We start from the raw sequence: 20347 nt of genomic DNA, 5'->3' as shown, positions 1-20347 counted from the left end.
AAATGGCCGGACAACAAGCATATCGAGGTATATTATTTCTCTAGACTTACTTTGGAGTAGTTTTAAAAATAGAGGAATTAATGCACATCTAAATGTTACAAATCACAAATACATAATGATGAGTTATTATGTCTGTATATGCCCGTGAAACTACTCCTCTTATCAGTACACAGCATTTCCACACCCAAGAAAACTATTCTTCACAGATGAAGTCTTAATTCACCAGAAGGGCGCACTAATGCTGCCTTCTCACACTTGTTCAATAAGTTCCTAAAAAATGGAACTACAACTAAGGTAATAGACTTTAATATGTACTTTTAAATATATCCTTGTGATTCATCTCGATATATTAAATATGAAAAATTTAAATATGCCTATACATATATATGTACTGCAGCATGTATGTGTAAATATTTTGTGCACTACCGGTCACATTAAATGGCAACTATTAGATGTTTATAATAAATGCTGGGGAACTAAGCTGCAGAGTAATTTAACGATTGTATAATCCCAAATATCAACCAAGCTTCTGTAATCTATACATGTTATTGTATACTCAGTGCAACCTACAGATTAGCTCTTGGCCCTCAGTTATTTTGTCTCTTCATGAAACATACTTGAGGGAGCAGTCTTGAAGGTAAAATAAGACGTCTCCAGGGGAAAGCTCGTTAAACTGTAAAAGACGGTAATAACAGGGGTTGGACTTCTTTGGGCGTTCAGAAGGGAGCTTTCTCAACTCAAGCCACTCTCCTACAAGGCTCCAGTAGCTTTCCTGACCTAGTTTCCCAGGGCGACACAGTAGTTTCTTTGTAAGAACTTCCCGGATGAGAATCCTCCCGCTACTTCCAAGACTATGGCGAAAGCAACTTCAGGTCAAGGGAACCCTCTCAGAGTGAATCCTGACATCCCGCGGACTTCCGGAGAGCATTTGCTAAGGGATGGGTTAAGAGCATGCTCCTCGCACGGCTCACCAGTGAAGGTGTTCGCTTTTCACGAGCCCCAGAGCACGCCGGGAAATGTAGTTTCTAAAGACTGGGAAGACCTCCCCCGCCCCCCGTGGGCGCGTGCGCCCTAAGAATTCCCTCTCCGCTTCCGGATAAGGAAGCGCCGGCGCTGCCACGCACTCTGCGGTCCGCGGGAGGAGGCTTCTGGGAGTTGTAGTCGCCGGCGGTGGGCGCCGTCGGTAAGGAGACGTAGCTTTCGGCGTGGTCCACCCCAGCAGTTGCTTCCCGGTCGCGGCCGCAGGGTCAGTCCTCGCTTCTCTGTCCCCGGCACTTCTCCGGAGGCTGAGGAGGGTTTCCTGTGGCCGCGCCTTCTGTCCCGGGTCGGGAGGTCCTTCTGGCTCCGCGGTTCATTTCTTTCCCTAGCCCTCTCCTCCTTCCTCGCCCGTCGCTCCAGCCCGGGTTGGGCGGGGGCTCGCCCTCGGGAGACACAGGGCCGCGACCTCCCCAGACCCGGGCTCCGTGTCGCGGGGTCCGACTGCCCCCAGCCCCCCGACCTCGCGGTTCCTCCGCAGCCCCCCGCAGCCTCGGACCCCCCTCTCATGCTCCTTCTTTCTCTCTCCTCTGCAGGGATGGACGCTTCCTGGCGCCAGGTGGTCGCTGGCCGCGGCCGAGCCCGAGGACGGGCCGCCGCGGTCCCCTCCCCAGGAAATGGAGTCCCTCTGGGGGGCGCAGGAGGAGGGCGAGGCAAAAGGTTCGGGGGCGCGGTGCCCTCGGGCCCCAGCCCCGGTGAAGCGGCGACCCCGGCCGCTGCAGGTCGCAGGCAGCGATCGGCGGCAGGCGAAGCCATGCAGACCCCGGGGGCCAGCGGTGAGGACGGCTCGGGTCCCTGTCCCTACCCAGCTCCCCAGGCACTTTCCAACTTAGTGGTGGTTGCCAGAGCCCTCGTCTCGTTCACTTTATAACTAACTGCTCAGGGAGTTTAGTACCGGGACTTATCTTCATTTTAATGGTATTGCCTGTGTTTTTTCTCTGGCCAGACTCTTCCAATCACTACTTTTTACCCGCCTGAATCCCCTAGACCTTAAGTTTTAAATTGTGTCCAGCTGGTCTGGTTTGTTTGGTTAACACAGTGCTTGTTTACCAGTAAATTGATCGCCGGTGTTTGTTTTTCTTTTAAAAATCTAAAACGTTTAACTCGTTTTTGTAAAGTAAGACCTGTGCCTTCGTATCTTTGTGAACGGTAACTGCAAGCTAGGCTAAGGTCTCAGAATCCCATTTACATATGAATTGGGCACTCCATTCTACATTAACTCGGCTTGAGAGACTAGTTGATAGCTATCTTTACCAGGCTACCTGACTTTTTTGACTAATTGCTTTAGACCCTCTAAAGTGCTGTTTGTTGGCGGTGTTTTCCACTGATTCCTGTTCATACATTTCATGTCTTTCCTCGGATGTATCTCGTGTTGCCACCATGGAATTAGTAATAGCCTTGGCCCAAACAAGATCTTGATTTAGTGGAGTATTGAGAGCACTCACCTGGAACTGCATGGAAAAAAAATTGGAATGATCCCTGAAATCATTTTGTGTTTGGAATGTACTTTTCAGAAGAATTTTTGTAATTTTTTTTTTTAGTTTTATTTCTGAGATCATTATAATTGCATCATTTCTCCCTTCCCTTGGGGAACAAAATCGAGCCTCTGAGTGGGGTTTCTCTTAGGGTAACTTGAAAGTTAGTGTTGATTTTCCTTGCCGTCGGCCAGTTTATCAAAGAGGTGAAGTGTGCAGTTTGGAGACCTGTGAGCAGATTGATTAGCTTGCTTGGATTTGTGGGTAGCAGGAAAGGAAGCGTTCTTGGTCTGACTAGCTGACATTTGACTGGAAGGAAGAATTGTGTGAGAAGATTGGCTTGGTCACCTTGTCTTTCCCTCCGGGCGGTGTTACCTAACTGATGGTAACATACACTTACTGGAGTCTAAGTGTTAAGTGTTTCTATTATATCTTCCTGATTTATTTTTTTAACACTCCCCCGCCCCCGAATTAATGGCCTCCTTATTTTGAGACATCTGTCTTACAGCAGTTACTGCTCTTCTTTCTCTTAGTTCTCAAAGATTCCTGAAGTAAGCGCTGTGTACATTTTCTGCCATTTTTACTCAAAACAGTCTGTTTTGATTACTAATCACCAACTAAATTAGCCGCAGTAAGAAAAGGAAAACAATTCCCGAGGGCAATAAGAGGTAAAATATCATTAAGTACAGATATAACACCGAAAGTGAGGTTTATTTTGATAGTGGCTCATTAGCCTGATGTATGAAGTAAGTTTTTAGGTAGTGATTTAGAATGGTAAATTTAAAAGCCTCTTAATATGAGCACCCATTCAGCTTGGGAGTCTTTTCTTAAAGCACCATTGCTGTCTCTAGAGCGTAGAGCTTATTAGCTGAAGTACAATTCCCAGGATCCTTACTCCTGAGAAGTTGGAAGTCTCATTGGGAACACGTGCTGGGACGTTATCTGGCTCTGTTTGGTATTAGGTGAAATTGAGTAACAATGTGGAGTGCAGAGTGCTCTAGCTAGGAGAAGATCCAGCTCAAACACAGTAGTAGAGGAACAGTCCAGTCCTATTTAACATGTTTTGGAGTGGAATTGTTAGAAGCGTTTTTTTTGTGTTAATGTTTTGTGTGACCACAAAAATGTCAAGTTCACCTTGAAGGCTGGAAGATTTGGAGCTTTAGAAGAAACAGCTCATAAATACAGTAGGTAAACCATGGATGTTATCTGTGCAAAGGCATTGTGGACTGGACTGGGTTCCCGAGACTGTGTTGGAGAAGAACCACCTCCTGTCATTCTGGTGTGCCTCCACTGAGTATGTTCCCCCATTTCTTAAAAATCGTGATGTGTACTGTCTTTTAGTAATTTTTATTACTTGCTTATTTTTGAGACAGTATCTTGCTATGTAGCTTGGTGGCTGACCTTGAACTCAGGGATCCACCTACTTGGTCTCCTAAGTGCTAGGATAAAAGATGTGCTGTGTGTTGTCACAACTGGCTTCTGGCTTCTACAGTTTTTTTTTTTTTTTTTTTTTTTTTTTTTTTGAGACAGTCTCTGTAGCTTTGGCTGTCCTGGAGCTAGCTTCAAACTCAGAGTGATCCATCTGCCTCTGGAGGCACTTGCCACCACACCTGTCTTGTATAGTGTATTTTAACATCTCATTTCCATTTAAATTTTTTGTTGGTATATTTATTTTGAGACTCCTTAGGAGGTGTTCGGCACTGTTACTTTACTTTTAGAATTTCTCGTTAGTTTGTTAGTCTCTGTGTCTGTGGCTCTTGGTTGTGTTGGTAGGATTTTTGTAAAGTTAGTGTTTGATTGTGTTGTTTTCTTTGGTTCTGTGGTAAGAAATTAAGATTTTTTTCTCTCTCACTGATTGTAAGAAGATAGTCTAAAGGTGGCTTTCAAATGAGTGCATAAACTGATGATACAATAGTCAAATAAACTGGAGCCTCGCTGACCTGGAAAACGAGAGGTGGGGTTCTGCATCGTACCATGCTTTGTGAGACACCGATGTGCAGAAGTGAAACTTCTTTTTTCGCTTTTATAAGCAGAGCTGACGTCCAAGAGGAAATTTGAGGAGATCAAGAAGGCTAATCAAGCTGCGGCCAGGAAACTTGTGGAGGAACAGGGCAGCTCCTCCTCCTCCGAAGAGGAAGGGGATGAAGACTTGGAAGGAAAACGGGGGAAGATCGTCGCTAACACGTTTGTGTCATACACTACTCACACAGGTATTACTTTACCAATTTCGACCTTCTTGCTAGAAGTAGAAGCGTGTTTCTGATCTTGTGTAGTTATAGTTTAAAATACTATACAGAATAGTTTTCTCATTTTCCGTGTGGACATCTTGTGAAGTTGAGTACGTTTTGCTATTTAAATTATGTGTTGTTAATACTAATCTTTGTATAAAGTAGATTGTATGGCAAGTGCTCTTCACAACCCTAACTCCCAGAGAAGCATAGCGGGGTGGTTACTGGCTGTGATTCTCTTAGGTCACAGGACGGTGGGGGGACCCCTTTCAGTGTGGTCTTCATTTTCTTCTCCCTTTTAGTCATGTTAAAGTTGCCTTAAAGTCCATTTTGTTTTTTGGCTTTATTACTGGAGTTTTATATCGTCACATTTGATTTTCATACTGTTTTTTAAAAATTAAATCTTTAAATGTCTGACATGCACATTCATTATCTGCTGTATGTGTTTGGGTTGTGCTTAAAGTACCCGACCTCCTTTTATTTAATGTGAGAGAGGACCATACTGATACTGATATTAATATAAAGTTATTAAAACAGATTGTTTCAAAGATCAGGATCTATACTGTTAAGCTTTCCTGATTTTTTACTTAGGCCATTAGAAACATTAACATCCCGGGATTTTAATAGATGTATTTCGTGCTGTTTATATAGTCTTACGTTACACAGGCTTATATATATTCTCATTTTAGTTCTTTTTTCACTCTGAAATCCTGTTAGAGCTAGAAACAATTTTTCTAGGGACTGACTTCATCGGAGAGAAGATTCTCTCAGAATGACAGTAAATGGCAAGGTTGGCTTCAACCTGATTTGCTCAGCTTCTCAACTTTTGCCGGGCTCATTGTATTTTCTGTGTAAACATGATTCTGAAGTAGACGAGACGGCTGCTCTTGAGCCTGTCTGTTGGGGGAACGTCAGTAGACTGGTAGAGAGGACGACTCACAAGGCAAGCTGCTAAGATTGGGTGTTTCTTGTGTCTGACTAGTGTTTGACATGTTCCATTGGCCCAGGCCTCTCTGTCCTGTGAAAGGAGTCCAGTGATAGTCAATACCGTGGCGTGGTTGGAATGAGGCAGCGCTGTTTGTCAGATAGTACGCGCTGTCTACTGAAATGTCTGACGCGTTTTGTAAGCTTGAGTAGTAGAGGTTTTCTACCAGAGCTGATTTTTTTTTTCTGTCCTTGTCATTTTAAAAGATTTCTTCCACTTAAAACGTTCTGTCTTCCTTTAGGTATAGGCCTTCTATTCCACATCAGCTTTCTTCTGTTTGTTACTGGTTTGTTCCTCAGTTACTACACAGTGCTTTACTGAGAACAGGATTGCTAGTCTAACAGGGTCAAGCATAGCGGAGTTTGTATACTAGCTGGAATAAAGATAAGAACATGAGAGAGAGTTAGTAACAGAGAGTAAGTCCTCCAGTGTGTGTCATCCGCCCCTCCCTGCCCCCGAGTCCATTGGACTCTGGGTGCTTTGTGAGTTACCTGCATGTACTGATGAACCTGCAGTGGTTGGTAATCATTCTCTTAAGAAATTTACGTCTCCTGAGGAATGAAGGAAGTTCAGCTAAAATGTCAAGCCTAGCACAATAAAAGCTGATGAAAGCAACTTTAAGGTCAGAGAATGTCTTGCTTCTGGATGACTTCCTAAATAGAAATCTTTAAGTTTTATGTTAAAGAGGACCTTACTTCAACCATTCTAGGAAGGAGGCAGATTTTACCTTTAAATATGGCATATAGTAATATAACACAGCTATCTTTTAGTGTAGGTAGTAAAAAATACTATCATTTGCACGCGTTGAGTTTTTAGCATAGTTTTTAGTCTCGTTATTTTTGTATCAAATACATTAATACTTAAATTCTCATTCCTGGGTGTTCTGCACTACACATATAGTAAATTAAGGGAACCAGGACAGTTAAGTGTTTTAATAAATGCCAGAGTCCTGAGATGGTCTCCATGCCACACCGGTGAGTTGAACACTAGTACATTACCAAGAAGCCCATTTTTCTAGTCTCAGCCTTTGCATTTTTGTGATTCTCTTCTCCCGACTTCAAACTTGCATGGCTTTATTCTAAAGAGTACGTCATCTTCACCGGGGATACCTCACTTAGGAAAGATGACTTTTCTTGTTTCCTGGGGATACCTCACTTGGAAAAGATGACTTTTCTTGTTTCCTTACCCTAGTAGCACTTCAGGTTCTAACTCTGAAATGCACAAGCAGAGGTGGTCTATACATGGCACAAATTAAACCACAGTGTGATTGTCACCAAAGCCTCCTAGATTTTACTTGGTAAATTTTAAACATATTCATTTTTAAAACGGTCTCGTTTGATAGCGCTGTCTGGTCTAGAACTTGCTGTTTACCTCATGTTTACAGGGGTGTGTGTTCACACCTGTACAGAGGCACTTAAGGAGAAAATCTTTTGCCTTTCCAGCTGCAGGGGGACTTTTGCAAAGGGCTTTTTATTGTTCTCCAATTTACACCTTTGGCAAGTTACTTTGCATATCCAAAACTTCTTAGCTAAGCTCCCTAACGGGACTTGAGTGCCAAGTGCAAATGCACAGGGAGGGAATATCATGGTTTTCCTGGATTGTTCCCTAACCAAGTTTGCATAGGCTTTGCCCCTTTAGAACCCCTGACAAGTTTCATGTAGAAGGTCCTGGGAGACAAAAGGTAGCAATCACAAAAAGCAGATTAAAGTTAGGTGCTAACACTCCAGAATCAAACCAGCTGCAGCTTTGTAGGAATTCTCCCAGTGTTTACCTCCTCCTTACTCAGCCTCCACTCTGCCTGACTTCCTAACTACCTCTTTTTCTCACTGCACACTGGCTGTCCTTAGTGCAGGCCTTTATGGCTACGTTAGCATTTGACAGAAGAGAAAACTAAAAAGCATTGGATAACTTTCCACAGTTGTAACTGCCTTTAACTGGTACTTTCTCCTCATTCCAGCCTTAACTTCCTCAAACTCGTGTTTCTTGCCACTGTGGTCATTTTAGAATATGACATCCGGTGCCATGCTATGTCCACTGTGACATAAAGACAATGAACTTTATTGCTGTAGCCAAATTAAAATACAACTTTCAAAGAAATGTTACCTGAATTTCATAGAGATAAACTTAGACTTTAATTTGTAAGACGATACCATCATAGTCTTCAATTTAAATTGTATGAATTAGCCGTTTAAATTGTATGAATAAAGTGACGAAATTTAAAATGTTAAATATTTTTTAAAGCCAATTGTAAGCAAAATAAGCATACTGAATATAATTATTCTGTTTGAGGATACTTTAGAAACTTAAATGCTAATTTGAAATAAAATGTCTTTAGTAATTTTGTAGTTTAAGAGTGCTTTACATTTATTCTTTAGCACCTTAAATGACATTTATGCTTATGTTACATAGGGCACACTTTTGTTAAGTTCTATGTTTAGACGGTTCTAGAAAATGAGGACCTAAGATTCTTATTTATTTAGTTCTTTCTGGTAACAAATTTTGGTTTGAACTCGATTATTGCCATGGAGAATTCTGTCCTTACATAAGCATATATTATTGACCTACTTTTCTTGGAAATTGATTCAGTCTCTGTTGAATCATTTTGTTTTATTAAACGCATGTAAGTTCATTTTTCTTACACTAACATGACTTAAATTCCCTCCCTTTTGATTTCCTTTGTATTTAGAGTGCTGCTCTGACCTTCTTTTATTAACTTTTTTGGGGTCTTTTTTTTTTTTTTTCCATTAAAGAACAGGATAGGAATGCAGGATTCACTTAGTCAAACTGAGGTCACAGACTTCTCATGTATAACACTGAGGTAATAATAGTTTATCCTATGGTGATATTCTTAGTGCTTGGAAAGAAATACTTAATACTTACTTAAAGGAAATGCAGTCTGGTATTTTTTTTTTCCTAGAAATGCTTATACTGCTATTTAAGGCAGAGGCAGTGAGCATAATGTGATGAACCGTGGTGCTTGTACTGTAGGAACCTCAGCATCTTCATTCGCAGACTTGATTATGAGCATGGTGTGTGCGGACCCCTCCCTTCAGTGCTTGGCCTTTCAGTTTCCTTATACTTCAGTTTTTGGTACTTTCTTACTTCCATATTGGTGGTCTTGCCGGTGGTTCTGCCTCCACCACATTTGTCAGGGACTTGAAGCAGAAAGCAGGCCAGCGAGAGCTGAAGTGCTCTTGCTTCGTGGACTTGGCAAACCCCTGTCAATTCATTAAGTATTTGTTTTCCTTTGTTAAGCTTTGAGGGTTTGTTATTTTCTGCAGTTAGAATTGCTTGGCGTTTGTCAGATAATGTGATTGTTAGTGAAGATGTGTTGTTTCCAGATGATGTTTACTGTGATGTTTTCAATTTTTAAATTTTAAGATGGTGATATACATGAACTAGAGCGCACAAAACAGTATGTGAATGAAGCTTTTCAGACAGGGGCTATGACGTGCCTAATCTGTATCGCTTCAGTGAAGAGAAACCAAGCAGTAAGTTCTTCTCCTTTATGATATGTCTCTCCCCAAGTATTTACATTTATATACTTAGCCATCTATTGTACTTTCACTTATGTTTGCTTAACAATTCGTTTGACAATTTTAATTTGTAATTCTAAAAAATTTAAGAAATTATCTCTAGTAATTTTAGCACTCTTGATATCTGTATTTCTATTCAGTATAGAACAAGTATTTCTATTCTAGTGCACATGTTGCTTTAGTAAAGTATTTTTAGCATCTATTGAGAGATTCCTACAAACACAGCATGTTACTATGTGCTGCTATGATCTAACCAGAGCCCAGTGCATGCTAGGCAAATGATTGACCATTGAGCTACATACTTTCAGTGGGTTTGAAATCAAGATCGGCATGGTCTTTTCCTTCGTGGAACTAGAAGTTGATAGTGACACTTAAGGGTTATTAGCTTCTGACAGTGTTGAAAGCATGGTGGGAAGTGGCCAGGGTCATTGGGGACAGAAAGTGTCAGACATAACTGATACTGTTGTAAAGCTCTTGCCTGATGGTGAAGCTATCATAAATTTAAAAGGACACTACTGAAGCAATTAAAGAGAAGTGATGACTGAGCATGACAGACTCAACTTTAAGACTCCATTCTAATCCTTCACTGGTACAGTAGCGTTAAATCAGGTCCGGTGAAATGTTTTGGTCATGTAGGGTAAAGCAGAAGGTTAATATACTCGAGTTGGCTGGGACAGCGCAGCAGAGGCAGGCGCCCTCATACTCAGAGTCACAACTCCTTAGCTCTCTGTCCTTTCAGCTCCTGAGTAGTGCACGTACACGAATGCAACCCTGTCTTTTCAGGGTTGTTTGTCCATCTTGGGAACTGACTCGGCCAATGTACAGGTTAAATGCAGCACTGAGGGGTTCCTGTCTCCTGGAACAACATTCTTCCAGAGAATTGATGAATGTCCCAGTCTCGTTAGCGAGTGTTAGAGTTAGAACAGCATGTTCTACAGTTTTTTCTTAAAGGCTTACTGCAGTATTGAGCTGCTGTGGCCTTCGTAGTAGTTACTTCTACAAAATACCATTATTTGACATTTCTTCCTCCTTGTCCACTCACTCCGCTAGCTTCCCATTTGAGGCAGGCTTTTGGGGAATCAAAACTAAGGAATTAGCTGTTTCTTTTTATGTAATGCTGCGGTCTGATCCTCCCCCCCCCCCCCCCCCCCCCCCCGCATAAATAGCTATAATAAGGAAACCAGAACTACTATTTTAAAATGTTGGTAGATTTAATGATTAATTTGTTAATTTAGTATTACTTCTTAAGCCTTAAAAATTTGTTACATGTCTGAATACATGTATGCCACAGTGAATTTGGAAGTCAGAGAGCAACTTTGTGGGCTTTTTTCTCCTGTATCTCTATGTGGGTTCTGGGGACCAAACTCAGGACTCCACACCTTGCACAGTTTAGTGCCTTTAACTGCTGAACCATCTCACTGGCTCGCTCTTGAGCTTTTATGTTGTTTATATTGTCACTTTGCTCAGTTTTTTGAATTTTGTGTTAAGTGCTAGACTTACAGGATTTATGTAACAAAACAGGTTATTTATATACACAAGTATTTTGGCTAGGATTCTTTTGTCGTATTGTTTATAATTGGGAATAACAGATGTCTGACAATAAGAAATTGATGAAATTATGGTATATAAATATATATGATAAGATATAGCTGTATTTGACAAGGATAAATGTTTATATCATGTTTTAAAAAGATGTTATTGTCAGTCAGTACTGGTATGTATATGTGAATATATATACACACAGAGACATTATATGTATATATAAAATTAGACATCATTCAGATTGTTAGCTTTAGTTTTTTCTTGCTAATTGAATCTGGGTGATTAATATTTTTCTTTCATATGTTATACCCCTAAATACATTTTTGTAAATATTGTGTCTTTTATGATATTAGAGTTTGTTTTGTTTTTTTAGTCTTTCGGTAAGTTTTGAAAATCTGTGTGATAATCATTTTAAAGCATTGCATAATTAACAGAAAAATCATATGTAATACGTTTCGACACCTTTGTCTTAGGTTTGGAGCTGCTCAGGATGTTTCTGTATATTCCACATGCCTTGTATTCAGAAGTGGGCTAAAGACAGCCAGTTTCTTGTAACTTCTGTGACAGATGATGATTTTGGAAAGAAGGATTATCCTTGGCCATGGTAATTTTTTTTTTTTTTTTTTTTTTGGTTCACTGGAGTTTAAGTTGTGAAATAAATGAACATTATAGATCAGAAGTTGTGTGGCTGGAAGGTTCAGTCTGCTTTGCTTTCCATCACTTGTCGGGTTTGTGAGGATGGGAGGCCTTTCAATAACTAACAAATCAGACTGAGGGTTCCTGTGAGACAGAGCTTCTGTTACTCTTTCAGAGAACTTGCCTATGAGGCTGAGGGAGACTCATTCAAAATTTATTACCTTTCTCTCCTTGAATTCCTCATAGCATACACCAGTGTCATACTGTGTATGCTTATCATCTAATGTATTCTACTATGTGGTTCCAGTTATATCTTCAATCTCAACATTACATGTGTGTATTATGTAATGTCATTAGTTTATTTACATTTATTTTACCAGCTTTGTTTATTATTGCTGATTATTGGGCTTTGGGCTTCTGTTATGCTTTGAGAAGTAAAATCATTTGTTTCTGCTAGTCTGGAGTGGTAGATTCATTGTTAAGGTTAATTAAACATTACCTCAGGGGGCACTGTATGCTTATATTACAATTTTTGTAACTGATTTTTTTTTTTTTTAATTTATAAGGTAGTGTTCTTTTTTATAATACCTCCCAAATTGTATAGCTTTAGGCCTAATAAAATCTGGTTTTGAGTCACATCTTCCTTAATTATCATAAATATACTAAGATACTTATAAAATTGTTGTGGTATAATTTTAGAAAACATTTTAGACAGGGACATTTCTTTGTAAAAAGTAATTCTTGGCAGTCTTGAGCGATTTTGCCCATTCCCCTGAGGCTGTGGAAGTGGACTGAGAGCAGCAGTGAGCTCACATTCTCCTCACTGAAGAGGCAGGGCTGGAGTTTGAAACCTAGGACTTACTCTTTGAACTGTAGACCTTTCTGTATCCCCTGAGTTCAGCACAGTAGACTGCTTTCTCTTGAGCATGTGCTGCTTTGAAAGAGTTTCCATTTGAAGTCTACACTTGCTTGTTATTTATGGCAGGGATTTTAATGTTGGGTGCAGAAGGGAGCCAGTTACTTGTTTACAGATTTGAGTTGCACTCTTTCTCAGTTTTGCTCTCTCCACTTCTGTTTTAAGTAGTAATTTTTAGTGCTTCTAAGATGAGTGCTTTCTGAGTAACAGGATAAGACCTTTGATTGTTCCATCATTTTAAAGCGAAACTCATGTATTTGTATACATCACCCTCCCAAGTAGTTCTGTGTCAGTGCAGGTGGGCTGTGTAGTACATGGTCAGCTGCCGCTTAACCATCTAAACACACCCTTTTCATAGCAACTGTAAGACAGTCATTTTCCTTCAGTAATGGGAAATATAACTGTTTCAACAAGATGTCAGTTATTTATAAACATGAGGTGTGGCATTGGTTTTCAGTTTTTACTTTAAAAATCATATGAGTGTGTGTTTGTGTGTGCGTGCATATTGTCTGTCTATGGGTGTGTGCACATAGGCTGGTGCTCTGCAGAGGTCAGCATCGCCAGTCTCCCTGGAGCCCCATGGTACTGGTCTATCTGTAAGAGCAGCCAAGCCATCTCTCCATAACTTGTTTTTGAAATTTAATTATGAGAGCAAATGTGTTTTGGTTATTCTGAACATTTGTGTGGCGTCTATTTGGAAGTACAGCATGTTCTCATGACAATGAAAATATATTGACTTTTATACAGAACAAATTTAAATGGTGATGTGCAAATAGCCTGGTGCAGTACACTGACAGTACTCAGTTGTTTGGGAAGAAATAAGGTATAGAGCACCTTTTAGGAATGATTTCTGATGATGTCCAAGTGAATTTTTAATAGTTGAAGCCTGTCATTCCTAGTACCCAAATTTGCTTTGATGTTGTAATGTATAACTCATTCTGCTTAGCAGAAAATGTAAAATTATATTTAAACTTTTCCTTGACTTAAGTGGACTTGAAATAGGTGTATTTTGTTTTAGAGGTTGAACATTAGGAAATTCTCAGAGCTGGAGAGATGGCAAGTAGTTAAGAGTACTTACTGCTCTCTCAAAGAACTCAGATTCCGCCCCCAGCACCTATAGGGTGGTTCACAGCTGTCTGCAACTCCAGTTCCAGGGTATCTGACACCTCCTTTGGATCTTTTTAGGCTTTAGACATGTCTGTGGTCCATGTGTACATGCAGGCAAAATAGTCAAAAAAAAAATAGACATACCTTTAAAAAAATTAGGAAATTCTTTGTTTACATTCAATTTTTTTTTTTTTTTTTTTTTTTTTTTTTAAAGACAGGGTTTCTCTGTGTAGCTTTGGGTGTCTCGGAACTGGATCTGTAGACCAGGCTGGACTCTACCTGGCTTTTTTTCTCTCTTAATTCTAAGATTTTTGTTATGTTTCTTCTTGCAATATTTAGCTTATGTATAACATAATTGCTTTTTTATTTTTCTTTTGATAATATATTTATTTTATTTATTTATGGACTATCTCACCAAACTTGACGAAAGCTGAGCTTTGTATAAATCTGGCTAAATATTGCAAAAATGTAGTTTGGTTAAAAATTTTGGCTAGTAGAAAGCTGATGTTGCTTTCTCTTTGTGGTTGTGCTTTGGATGTCTGTTTTTAATGCCTAGCAACTAACTAAATGTGGCTATGTCAGGTTTTAGAAGTATAAATATGAAAAAAAGGTGATTCTTGCCAAGTTATGTGCATAGCCGCATCTCATGTGCCATATTTGGCTGTTGGTTCTTGTATTGGAGAATGTGAATATAAAAAAGTTCATATTCAGGAAGTTATATTGTGGAGAATCTTAGTAAGATTTTATTTTTTTACCTAACCAAAACATTAGTGAAAATATTTGTTACTGTTGTCTCTTACATTGCTTTTAATGATGGAATTAATATTTCATTTTTTTTATAGTCCAAAATGTAGATTTGAATACAAAAGATCAGAAACACCTAGTAGATATTATTGCTACTGTGGGAAAGTAGAAGATCCACCTTTAGATCCATGGCTTGTACCTCATTCCTGTGGCCAAGTATGTGAGAGAGAATTTAAACCTCCTTGTGGCCATAAATGTTTACTACTTTGCCATCCAGGTGAGTTTCATAGTGTAATTGTCGTCATTGTTTTTGCCTGGTTGTTTCTTCTTAATGTGGAAGCAAACAAAATTATCCAAGTTGAATTGAAGTTTGCTGTGAGAAGGGATTATCCTTTAAAGTAGCAATGAAAAAATGGTAGAGACTTCTGGAAAACGTAAAACTTAGAAGTTTTGGTTACTGACTTAATTCTCCCACCCCCCGTTGTTGCATTCCAGGTCCCTGCCCTCCTTGTCCAAAGATGGTCACAACTACTTGTCACTGTACGAAAGCAAAACCTATCGCCCGCAGGTGCAGTGCCAAGCAGTGGTCTTGTCAGCTGCCATGTGGGCGCAAGCTGCTTTGTGGACATCATAAGTGTGAAAATCCTTGTCATGCAGGTAAAGGACCACACGTGAGAAACTGACATTAAACAGAGTCAGCTGTCTTCGTGGCTTTTAGTATTTGTGTGCTAATTTATGATTGTAATTTTAGGAAACTGCCAGCCTTGTCCAAGAGTTAGTAGACAGAAATGTGTGTGTGGCAAAAAAGAAGCAGAAAGAAGTTGTGCGAGCCCAGTGTGGCACTGTGATCAAGTAAGTGTTGGTGCTCTCTGGGGGGTGTTAAAGAGTGTGCAAACGGAGGACTGGAGAGAGCACAGTGCTTGTTAGAGCAGTTAGTTGAACCCGAGGTAAGGAGGGACAGCGGATACCGCTGTTTTCAGTGTACTACCTTAACGACTGGAGGAAAAGTTGTCTTTGTCTCTAAGTAAGTCAGTTGCTGAATTGTTAACTCAGTGTACTGTTTTACCACTTACCTTTGTCCTTTGTTCTTTCGTTTCTTCTGTTCTCCTCTTGAGATAATGCCATCGAAGAGTGAATGGTTTGTGTGGGTTGCTTTTCCTAGGACTGGAACAGATTTAGTACTGGTTAGAAGTCTGGTGGATGGTCATACAAAGCTGAGGATACATCTGCCCTTTCTTACTTGTTTATGATACGCTCTTTGGGACACTGGGAATAAGTAGACATGTAAATGTGCACACATACACGTATGTGACACCTGTGTTAGACATAAAGCATAAAGTTGTGAGTACAAGTGGGTTATGTTTTATACTGCCTTTTTGTGTAGTTTTAATCTCTTGATGAGTGCTTTTATTTTAGGTGTGTGGAAAGACGCTGCCATGTGGTAATCATACATGTGAGCAAGTTTGTCATGTTGGTGCTTGTGGAGAGTGTCCTCGCTCCGGGAAGAGGTCCTGTCCATGTCAGAAATCAAGTAAGACTTGTTTTGAAAGAAATGAGCTATTGAGCTATGAGAAGACATGGAAGAAATGTTAATTTAAATTACCAAACAAATAAGCTAATTTGAAAAAGATGTGTCCTGTAGGAATCAAACTACATGACTTTCTGGAAAAGGGAAATCGTGACAGATCAGGGGTTAGGGAGAAGGAAGGCTGAGTAGCTGGGGCCTAGAAGGTTGAGGGTGCTGGAACTCCTCTGTGAGATGTTATGTACCAGTCACTGTTCTTCTGTCCATATCCATAAAATAACCAGACACCTGGGAGTTTTGAGTGATTGTGACGCATCATCCTAAGGTCATTAGTAGTAACATCCCATCTCTTGGTGGACATTTGTAACGAAGGAGGCTGTGCTCTTGTTGTCTCTGGGTAAAAGCGTCCTCTGGGAACTTAGTGTAGGGGTTTGAGAGCAGTTGGGTAACCTTTCTTGGCTCTTCTGCAGTTGGAGTCATTTGTAAGATTCTTTTAACTACTTGTCAAAATGTGATTGTTAAGGTGAGTTTTATAGTGTTTGTATTTCTTTCCATCCTGTGAGATTGAACAAATTTAAAAAGAAAATTCTGCATAAGTGGAAATCCCTCAACGTTTTATTTCCTCATACTCATTTTCCCAGCTAAAAATTTCTGAAGTAGTTTGCTCATAAAAGTGCTTGTTGATGGTAACTTTTGTGTCAAATTTCTTCGTAAGAAATGTAAGCTTGCTAGGTGTGATGGTGGACATCTTTAATCCTAGCATGTGGGAGGCAGAAACAAGTGGATCTTTGTGTTCAAGGCCAGCCTGGTCTACATGATGAGTTCTAGTACAGCTGGGACTACGTAGTAGAGAGGCTCTCTCTCAAAAAAAGAAAAGAAAGAAAAATAAGCTTGCCAGTGTTGGCAGTACTTAGGAGATGTAGGCAGGAGAATTGTGACTTTAGGTTTAGCTTTGCAGAAACATTAGGAATTATGTTTATTAAAGGTAATTTTTTCTAATATGATGTGGTTATAAAGTTTTTATAGTTCAAAAGGGCTGTCACTCTTCAGGAACTAAAGAACAAGGATCTTTGTTAATGATTCCCTAATGAGGTATCTTATTTAATGTTGACATTTTGTCTGCTTTCAGAGTTTTCTTTGCCTTGTACAGAAGATGTACCAACTTGTGGGGACAGCTGTGACAAAGTGCTCGAATGTGGAATCCACAGGTGCTCACAGCGCTGCCACCGAGGGCCTTGTGAAACATGCAGACAAGTTAGTTGTGTTCCATACACTTGCTTTCAAGGGCTCTGCATCAGAATATGCCAACACGAAACTGTTGTGTGTTTTATTACTTTCATTCACATCTATGTTGTTGTCTGTGCGATCTAATATTCATAGTATTGATCAAGAAATTTACAATATTCTCATTTGTATGGTTCAGTGTGGGGCTATGATGAGTTTAGCCTAGTTGCAATGGAAACAGACACATATAGATTTGAGACTTTAAACTTAAGTCTGTACATTGTTTGATTTCAGCCATACTACTCCATTAACCAGCTCGGTTACCAAACACTCCACTAGACGAGATGGAGATGTTATGGTTGGAACCACCTGTAAATTGTTGTATAATTTGTGTTTGTTAGTTTTACTGTTTGATATCAGGTTTCTACTAAATTTCATCATTAATTCATATGAGGTCCAATTTGGAATAAAGCAAAACAAGTAATTTAGGAGACTGTTTTAGTTTAGTTAGTTTTTAATTCAAATTTGTTATTAAGATTTTCGTGCTTTTAGCAATCGCAGAAATTGAGGTGTGGAGAAAAACATGAACATTAGTGCATTTACCGATGCTTCTTGGTACTTGGCCTAGGAAGTGGAAAAGCAGTGTCGCTGTGGGAAGCATACAAAGCGAATGCCATGTCACAAGCCTTATCTTTGTGAGACAAAGTGTGTGAAAATGCGGGACTGTCAGAAGCATCAGTGTAGGAGAAAGGTGAGTGTGGTGAACTTGCCTTTTGGGCATGTGATAAGCACTGTTTTCATTTGTTTCTCAAGTATTCGGGCACATTCTTTGTTCTCTACATCAAATAATAGTAAATAGTAAATATTCTAGGGAAACTTTTTTTTTTTTTCAAGACAGGGTTTCTTTGTGTATCTTGGGAACCTGTCCTGGAACTCACTTTGTAGACCAGGCTGACCTCGAACTCACAGAGTGCTGGGATTAAAGGTGTGTACCACCACTGCCTGTCTAAAACAGTTGTTTTTATTAGTGGGAAATCATGCCAGTTTTTGAGTGTGTTGGCACAGATGGGTCCATCACTCAGCAGTTTGAGGCAGAAGGATCTTGAGTTTGAGGACAGCCTGGGCTAATATATAGCATGACTTTGTCCACAGAACAAAACACCAAAGACTATATAGTCTCCTTGCCTCACACACTAATTCTCAGCTTGGATTTTGGGCTGTTTCCTTTCCTGATTGAAGAAGTCTTTAGCCGTGTTAGAGTGCTGGTATTTTGGTGGTTGACCCCTAGCAAAGGTTAGGTGTGTCTTAGGGTTTCTATTGCTGTGAAGAGACACCTTGACCATAGTTTTTACTGTAGAACTTGAGTGTTACAGTTTTTCCCCTGAACTTAATGTTGTCTCCTAGCTTGCTTTTTCCTAACAAGAGCATGTGACTTATTTTCTCTTAGCATTGAAGCTCTCTTGCATTCTCATGTTCACTCTGTTGCTTGCTGATGGTTCTCAAGGTTTTTCTTTATATTATCAGTTTTTAGTGATTGTTTTCTGATGTTCCTTAGCATAGGGTTTTTCATGTTTCTTTAGCGTGGTTTTCATTGAACTAGCTTCTGGGGTTGAAAGTGTATCATTCTCATCATACTTATAGAAGTTTAATTTTTTTTTTTTTCCTGTTGTCCCATTTTCCTGAGTTCTTCATGACATGTATGCTCCTTGAAGTCCCTCAGCTCAGAATGCTCTGGGTTTTAGTTTTTCGTGTTTCCTTATAGTGTACTGGGCAGCTCATACGGGTTTGTCCCCAGCTTCACTGGTTGTTTCTGCACTTTCTGGTCTTTCTCCCATCCTGTGTGTTTTTGTTTTAGGTATGTATTTCATCTAAAGATGTATTTCATCTTTAGGAGTCGATGAGACTTTGATGTAGCTTGCGTACTCCTGCTTTGCATGCTCGCTCTTTAGTGTCTGTGGGTACCTTCTTCAGTGACCTTGTCTTCTGGTTGTATCAGTTCTCATTGCTGGGTCTTTTGATTGATTTTTCTCTTACTCTTTTTTATTGTATTTTCTTCTTGTCCTGTTAAGGAAAATTTCTATTGCTTTTTAGATATTGTAGACATTTTAACATACTTTTTTCCCTTTAGGTATTTTTCTGTCTTGTTCTCTCTTTTTTCTCCCTTTAAATGCTTTTGAAGGGTTGGTCTGGAACATATAAGTTACTTAGAAATCCTTGGTTCTTTATAGGCCCCGTACTGTTTGTCTGGGGCTCCTATGGTCTCTGTAGTAACGCAATAACTCTTAGTATTCTGCTTGATGCCTGTGTGTCAGAAAGTTCTTCCACACTGACCAGGAGCACAAGCTATTCCCAGCCCTGTGACCTCCAGAAATTGTTCTGTTTTCTGTCTTTACTGCTTTTTCAGGTTTTGAAGTTATTCTCATGTGTTCAGGCAAAGACTGGTAGGGATCTGTTCTGGAGTTTTCCAGAGATTTCTTGATGCTATTACTTTCTCACTGTAAGTTGTGTTGTACTGGCCTACATGAACTATGAACTCCAGATTCTGCTTGTCATACAGCCTAGAGGTCTCCAGGTCTAGACTAAAGTCACTGTGGGGCTCACCCTTTGGGCCTTCCCTTTCAGGGATTGTTGTCTTGGGCTGCCCAATTAACCTCTGAAGTCTATAACTTCCAGTCTATTTTTAGGTTTTCTAGATGTTTGGATACAGAGAGTAATTCTGATTTTATTACTTTATCATGCATGAGATGCCAGTTAGCTTGTTCAAGTCCTGGACTGTATAACCCTTTCACCACTGCTACTAAAATAGACACATTGTTACTCAGAAATGTTTGCTTGATTGAATGACAAGCTTTGACTAACTCATTGCTTTTCATTGATAATGTATTTTTGAGTACCGAAACTTGTTCTGAAGTTTACAGCCCTAGGTTTCTTTAAGACGATCATAGCCTGTGTTTCCTTTTAAAAACCTGGGTTTTTAAAAAGAAAAAGTCATGGAAAGAGTTAAATTGACAGTATAGATTATAAGTAGTTGCCTGAAATTCATGAATGAAAACTTGAGGTAAGTAATATTTGTATTTCTGAGAGATTAGAAATGAAGGAAGTGACAGGTTAAGGAGTGTACCTTTGTAATTTTCTTAGTTATTATCCTGTGCTTTGAAAATAACTGACAGCCTAACATTCAGCCAATTGTATTTTAATTTAAAGTTAGACTGGATTTGATCAAATTCTTGGTTTAATGTAATTTTTTTCCATAGAAAAGTAAGTAAAATTTTGCAATTATAGAATAATCATCATAAAATATCAGAATAATTAAGAGGCAGGGAAATTTAGCTTGGTTTTAAGTTCTCAGTATAGTGTATTATTATTTACTAGAATAATGTTGATACTCTTGAAT

General features: G+C 39.6%; 1 protein-coding gene across 1 annotated transcript in view; it reads left to right on the top strand.

Annotated features, from left to right (window-relative positions):
• Window positions 1–1140: 1140 nt before the first annotated feature.
• The window catches only part of Nfxl1 (nuclear transcription factor, X-box binding like 1), a 42104-nt gene continuing 22897 nt past the window's right edge, over window positions 1141–20347 (top strand). Inside the window, exons 1-11 of the mRNA XM_028861075.2 lie at window positions 1141–1246; window positions 1572–1811; window positions 4544–4720; window positions 9105–9214; window positions 11275–11405; window positions 14303–14481; window positions 14700–14861; window positions 14956–15056; window positions 15621–15735; window positions 16859–16983; window positions 17582–17704. Coding sequence (XP_028716908.1) covers window positions 1574–1811; window positions 4544–4720; window positions 9105–9214; window positions 11275–11405; window positions 14303–14481; window positions 14700–14861; window positions 14956–15056; window positions 15621–15735; window positions 16859–16983; window positions 17582–17704 — 1461 coding nt within the window. The 5' untranslated portion in view covers window positions 1141–1246; window positions 1572–1573. The remainder of the gene's footprint in view (window positions 1247–1571; window positions 1812–4543; window positions 4721–9104; window positions 9215–11274; window positions 11406–14302; window positions 14482–14699; window positions 14862–14955; window positions 15057–15620; window positions 15736–16858; window positions 16984–17581; window positions 17705–20347) is intronic.

This window comes from Peromyscus leucopus, chromosome 10 (genome assembly GCF_004664715.2).
Source record: "Peromyscus leucopus breed LL Stock chromosome 10, UCI_PerLeu_2.1, whole genome shotgun sequence".
Lineage (NCBI taxonomy): Eukaryota > Metazoa > Chordata > Mammalia > Rodentia > Cricetidae > Peromyscus > Peromyscus leucopus.
Note: the sequence above shows the minus strand (reverse complement) of the source record. Positions and strands in the feature narration are given on the sequence as shown.